The sequence below is a fragment of the Primulina huaijiensis genome, chromosome 2 (assembly GCF_012295235.1).
Source record: "Primulina huaijiensis isolate GDHJ02 chromosome 2, ASM1229523v2, whole genome shotgun sequence".
In the NCBI taxonomy this organism is placed as follows: domain Eukaryota; kingdom Viridiplantae; phylum Streptophyta; class Magnoliopsida; order Lamiales; family Gesneriaceae; genus Primulina; species Primulina huaijiensis.
The window spans coordinates 21,668,461-21,675,628 of NC_133307.1; the positions used below are offsets into that span (position 1 = coordinate 21,668,461).

Sequence of the window (7,168 nt, forward strand, 5' to 3'; positions counted from 1 at the left end):
TTTTTTATGTATGTAATGTAAAGCGAGTTATATATCCATACATGGTACAAGGTTTTCTACCTCCGCAATGAGAGGTACAAGTAGCAAAATCACAATTAAAAAATAATTTCAGAAAAATATTGAAAAAATGCAATCACATAATAATTTTACGTTAAAAAAATATTCTTAGAAATAATCTTTAACATATTTCAATATCTATAACATATATGATGCTTCTTAGTTCATATTTTAAAATCAACTTATTATAAAATTGACGTATTTATATGTAAAATAAAAGATAAGATAAGATATAAATATTAAATATTCATTAGCAATCATAAAAAAATACACTCATTTTAGTAACAAATTTTAGTAGCAACAAAGAAAAATAATGGGTAAATTGATAAATTCAATATGCATTAATATTCAAACGCATTTAAGATAGACAATAAATTACAAAAGAACCCATAAAAAACTATTGATTTAATTTGCTAAATTAAATGAACAAGGGTATATTAGAAAATTCATATTAATATTCAAAGGCATTTAAGATATACATTAAATTACAAAAGAACCCATAAAAAAAACTATTGATTTAATTTGCTAAATTAAATAAATAAGGGTATATTAGAAAATTCACAATTAGAAGTCATATATTTATATATATGTTAGATTGGTGTTTCACACATTAACAAAATTATTGGAACAATGAGTTTTATGCATAAAATTCTCATTTTGTTAAAAATAAAAATTTAAAATAAAAAATAAAAATCTCAAACTCACAAAATATATTAAACTACACACTTTATAAAATTTTCTCTACTCGCAATTGTGTTTTCCTTCACAAATTGAGAGACCTATTTATAAAATCTCTTTGAAAATAATCCAAAAATAAATACATAATTACATATATCATCACACACTAATTTTCAATATTTATAACTTTTATTTTCAATACTCCCCCTTGTGATGATGATCATGATACAATGATTGTCTTCATTACGTGTTTTTTATACTGCCTCGTTAAAAATCTTACTAGGAAAACCTATTGGGATAAAAACCATAGTAAGGAAAAAAGAGTGCAGTCACGTAAAGTCCCCATCATGTTAACACGAACGATTCTTCACAAATTTCGTAGATTGTGCATTCCAATGTTATATATATGCTTTCTGAATATTGTCGTAGGAAGTGTCTTTGTGAAGAGATCTGAATAGTTTCCACTTGATTGAATGTAATGAATATCAATATCTTTATTCTTCTCAAGCTCTTGGGTGAATGCGAAGAATTTAGGGGGAATATGTTTAGTTCTGGCGTTTTTTATGTATCCTTCTTTCATTTGAGTAACACATGCATCATTATCTTTATTTAGTGTCACATGCTTCTTGTCGAATGATAATCTGCATGAGATTTGGATATGTTGAGTCATTGATTTTAGCCACACACATTCACGACATGCTTCATGTAGTGCAATAATCTAGGCGTGATTTGATGAAGTTGTTACGAGTGTTTGTTTCTGTGAACGCCAAAAAATTGCAGTGCCTCCACACATATCCGTTTTGGGAACGTGCCTTGGGTGGATCAGATAAGTACCAGCATCAGCATAACCAATTATACCTTGATTGGTATCTTTTGAATACAAAAATCTCAAGTCTGTCGTTCCTCATAAATAATGGAATATATGTTTATTTTCGTTCCAGTGTCTCTTTGTTAGATATGAGCTAAATCTTGTCAATAAATTTACATCAAAAGATATAATAAGTCTTGTACAATTTGCAAGATACATAAGGGTACCAATAGCACTTAGATATGATACTTCTGGACCAAAAATAACTTCATCATCTTCACATGGACGGAATTGATCCTTTTCTATGTTTAATGATCTAACAAACATTGAAGTACTTAAATGATTTGATTTATCCATATTAAAACGTTCAAGGACCTTTTCTGTATAATTTGACTGGTGAACAAATATTACACATTCTTTTCGTTCAATTTGCAAGCCCAGATAATATTTTGTTTTTCCAAGGTCTTTCATTTCAAATTCTTCCTTCAAGTACAAACAACTTCTTGAATTTCCTTATTCGTTCCAATGATGTTTAGATCATCAACATATGCAATAATAATTACGCATCCGGATGTTGTTTTCTTAATGAAAACGCAAGGGCATATTGAATTGTTTACATATCCTTTTTTCATTAAGTGTTCACTTAGTCGATTATGCCACATTCGGCTGGATTGCTTTAACGCATATAATGATCTTTGCAATTTCACAAAATAACATTCTTTGGGTTTTGAAATTTGTGCTTCAGCGATCTTAAATCCTTCAGGGATTTTCATATATATGACTATCGAGTGATCCGTATAAGTAAGCTGTGACAACATCCATAAGACGCATTTCTAAATTTTCAGATACCGCCAAACTAATCAAATACCAAAACGTAATTGCATCAATAATGGGAGAATACGTTTCTTCATAATCAATTCCAGGCCTCTGAGAAAAACCATGTGCAACAAGTCGAGCTTTATATCTTATTATTTCATTTTTCTCGTTTCGCTTTCGAACAAAAACTCATTTGTACCCAACAGGTTTTACACCTTCAGGTGTAAGGACTATAGGTCCAAAAACGTTACGTTTATTTAGCGAATCCAATTCAACCTGGATGACGTCTTTCCATTTTATCCAGTCATGTTAATTTTTACATTCACCAAAAGATTTTGGTTCAAGATCTTCATTGTTATTTATGATGTTAAATGCCACATTGTAAGAAAATATCTCATCAATTTCTTTTATATCTTTTCGGTTCCATATTTTTCCAGTATTAATATAATTGATAGAGATTTTATGATTCTCATCAGTTTGTAGTTCTAACAGAACATTTTCATCATCATGTATTTCTACCGGAATATCATTATCTAGTTTGTGATAATCATGTTTCTCTATGCATTTTCTTTTTAGAGGATTTTTTCCCTTGAAATCGATTGGGCTTCCACGTTTCAATCGTTATATGATATCACGAGTGTCTTCAATTTGTTTCTTTGGAATTTCAATTCGAGCAAGAGCATTTACAGCATGTATATATGATTTACTTACTACTTTTGTGTCTGCAAATGAATCTAGTATTTGATTTGTTATTCTCTGCAAGTGCACAATTTGCTGTACAACTTTTTCACATTTGTTAGTTCTTGGATCCAGATGTAACAATGATGATGTATACTATGTAAAATTTTTTTCGATATGTTTCTTTTCTCTCCCTAACATTGGAAGATTTACTCATTAAAATGACAATCAGCAAAACGTGTTGTAAACACGTCGCCTGTCTGAGGCTCAAGATATCGAATGATTGCTGGGCTATCATAACCGATATAAATTCCGATATTTCTTTGAGGTCTCATGTTTGTTCGTTGAGGCGGTACAATAGGCACATATATTATACATCCAAAAATTCTCAAATGAGAAATGTCTAGTTCTTTACCAAAGGCAAGCTGCAATGAGGAGTATTTATGATATGGACTTGGTCTGATGCGAATTAATGCAGCAACATATAAAATTGCATGTCCCCATATAGAAACAGAGAGTTTTGTTTTCATAATCATTGGTATAGCAATCAGTTGTAGACGTTTAATCAATGACTCAGCTGATCCATTTTGTATATGTAAATGAGCAATAGGATGCTCAACAGTGATTCTCATTGACATACAATAATCATTGAAATTCTTATAATTAATTCACCAGCATTATCAAGTCTAATTTTCTTGATTGTATGATCGGAAAATTGATTCCGCAATTTTATTATTTGAGCAAGTAATCTTGCAAATGCCACATTTCGAGTTGATAATAAACATACATGTGACCATCTGCTGGAGGCATCTATCAATACCATAAAATATCTAAATGGTCCACATGGTGGATGAATTGGCCCACAAATATCACCCTGAATACGTTCAAGAAATATGAGTGATTTAGTTTTGATTTTAGCTGGTGATGGTCTTATAATAAGTTTTTCAAAAAACATGTTTTACATTGAAACTTATTATTTTGAAAGATCTTTTGGTCTTTCAGCGGATGACCATATGTATTTTCTATAATTATTCGCATCATTATTGAACCAGGATGTCCTAATCGATTATGTCAATTAATTAATATTGAAGAATTATCAACTATCATGTCTGATTCAATTGGACTTATATGTGTATAATGCATTAATCCAGTAAGGAGTATTGGTAGTTTTTCAACTACATATTTCTTTCCTGAGTTATATGTGGTAAGACACATATATTTATCATTTCCTTCATTTATTGTCTGAGTATCATACTCATTAGAATATATGTCATTAAAACTCAACAAATTTCTTTTCGATTGTGGTGAATACAAAGCATCATTATCAGAAATTTTGTACTATTAGGTAACAAAAAATGTGCTTTACCACAACCTTTAATCAAGTCTACATGACTTGATATTGTATTCACAATTGTTTTTGTTGGTTTTAGTTCCAAGAAATATTTTTTTATCTCGGAGAATAGTATGCGTTGTACCACTATCAGGTATGCAAACTTTCATAGGATTAGTTCCTTGTTTAGCTTTGTTCATATCATTTTTAATATTTGAAATTCAAAAAAAATATGCAATGAAAAAAATTACTGACAATACATTGTAATTTATTGAAAAATATAACGCATATCATAATTATACAATAAAACATTATCATATGAGTACATGAAAAATAAAATATTTTACATTTATATTCCACCAGTCTATTGATTATAACACATATCATAATTATATAATAAAACAATATTATCTTATGATTGATTATAACACATGTCATAATTATACAATAAAAAATTATCATATGAGTACATGAAAAATAAAATATTTTATATTTCTATTCCACCAATATATTGATCAAATTCAGAGAAATCATTCAGAAAATCTGCAACATCAAAATGAGTTGAATCACTCAAACGGTCACTGTATTCAGTCAAGTTAGTCTTTATTCTTTTCCCTTTATTGATTTTTTATATAGCTTACAAAGGTGCTCGTGGGCCCGACAAATACGAGACCAATGTCTTGGTGCCGCATCTAAAACAAGAACTTCCAAATCGTTTTGAGTGATTTTCACTAACACTCATGTTCTCATGATGTCTTTTTAGTGAGTGGTTCGTGACACTTTTTTGGGATGAGTTATAGAAGTAATTATCTCGATTGTTTTCAAAAACAACGGTCGTGACCACGATCACGACCACTTCCACGTCCACATCCACGACCACGACCACGACCACATCCTCGATTTCGACCTCGACCAAAACTTTGTCTTTGACTTTGATTTTGGTTTTCAGGTTTAAATTCATTTTTACTTACAACATTTACTTGTGGAAATGCTATTGATCTAGTGGATCGGGACTGATGATTTCTCATTAGAAGCTCGTTGTTCTTTTCCGACACAAGAAAACAAGTGATCGGTTCAGAATATCTCGCAAATCCACAAACTCTATATTGTTGTTGTAGAGTTATATTTGATGCGTGAAAAATAGAAAATGTTTTTTCAAGCATTTTCGATTCCGTAACCTCGTGTCCACAAAATTTAATTGCGAGATTATTCGATACATTGCGAGTTGTAATCATTGACTTTCTTAAAATTTTGGAATCTTAACGTATTTCATTCATCAAATGCGGTCGGAAGTATAACTTCTCTTATATGTTCAAATATTTCCTTTAATCCTTTCCATAAAGCCATGTGATCTTTTTCAATTAGATATTCACATTTTAATCTTTCATCAAGATGTCAACGCAAAAATATCATAACTTTTGCTTTTTATTGTTATGATGAGATACAATTTTCTTTAATGGTCTCATTTAGACCTAATGACTCAAGATGTATTTCTACATCGAGAGTCCATGACATATAATTTTTTCCCGTAATGTCGAGCGCGACGAATTCGAGCTTTGCAAAATTTAACACGGTCGTACTATAAAAATAACAATGCATTTTATTAGTTAAGTTCTAAATCTATTAATATGACAATACAAAGTAACAGATAAATTATAACTACAAGCATTCCTAAAAATAAAGAAAAAACGCGAGGCGGATATTCTCCGAATAATACAAGACTAGTGAGTATAATAACCAAAATAATTATACAAAATAACCTTGAAAGAACCATTTTCTTCTTCTTCGAAAAATTGATGAAGAAAAATTTTAGGGAGGAAGAGTAAGTTTGGAGTGATTGAATGTGTTTGTCAAATCATATTTATAGGGTAAAAACTAGCCATTTATGACCGTTTACAAAATCTTAAAAAAATAAATGTATGATTATGTATAATTTTATGGTAATAATATGATGTATATAATGTTAATCATGTTTAAATAATTATGTATATCACATCACATTATTATAATGAGATGTCAGAGACTCTTTTTATATAATAATGTAACATTATAANAATCACATCATGTTATTATAATGACGTGTCATAGACGCCTTTTATATAATAACATGATATTATATATTAAATATATACACAATAAAAATAAATAAACAGTAAAATAAATGTTCTTACTTTTGAATATTGTTACATTTTTCTTGTGTTTTGAAGCTTGAAAAAATATGGAGAACCTTCGAGTATCGCGCTGATAACGTGTTAAAAATAAAAAAATTTACGGTAAAAAATAAAAATCTCAAACTCGCAAAATATATTAAACTACAAACTTTATAAAATTTTATCTACTCAATTGTGTGTTTTTCACAAATTGAGAGACCTATTTATAGAATTTCTTTGGAAATAATCCAAAAATAAATATATCATTACATACATCATCACACATTAATTTTCAATATTTACAACCCTTATTATCAACACATTTCACCCTTTTTAATAAGTGTTTTCATATGATATCATATTAAAGCATAACAGTACTAAAATTGAAATTTTCTTGATTATGTATGAAAACACAAATTGATACGTGGGACGGATCATGTATTAATTTCTGCAAAAATTATTCCGGATTCAGAGAAAAACTTACCTTCTTCAAGAATGTGTAGTTATCCATGGTCGCTTTGGTGTCGGAAGAAGTGAAACCTTCTGGGGTGGTTGCATACGAGAATCCAGTCCCAACAGGTGAGTCTATAAATATAATATTGGCAACCTAGAAAACCATGCAGATCATTTTATATTTGTCAGTTATATATA

General features: G+C 29.5%; 1 protein-coding gene across 1 annotated transcript in view; it reads right to left on the reverse strand.

The window, feature by feature from the left end:
- LOC140957460 (serine carboxypeptidase-like 18) overlaps positions 1-7,168 on the reverse strand; it is a 13,401-nt gene that overhangs the window by 5,171 nt on the left and 1,062 nt on the right. The window contains exon 3 of the mRNA XM_073414742.1: positions 7,002-7,124. Within this exon, the coding sequence (XP_073270843.1) occupies positions 7,002-7,124 (123 nt within the window). The remainder of the gene's footprint in view (positions 1-7,001; positions 7,125-7,168) is intronic.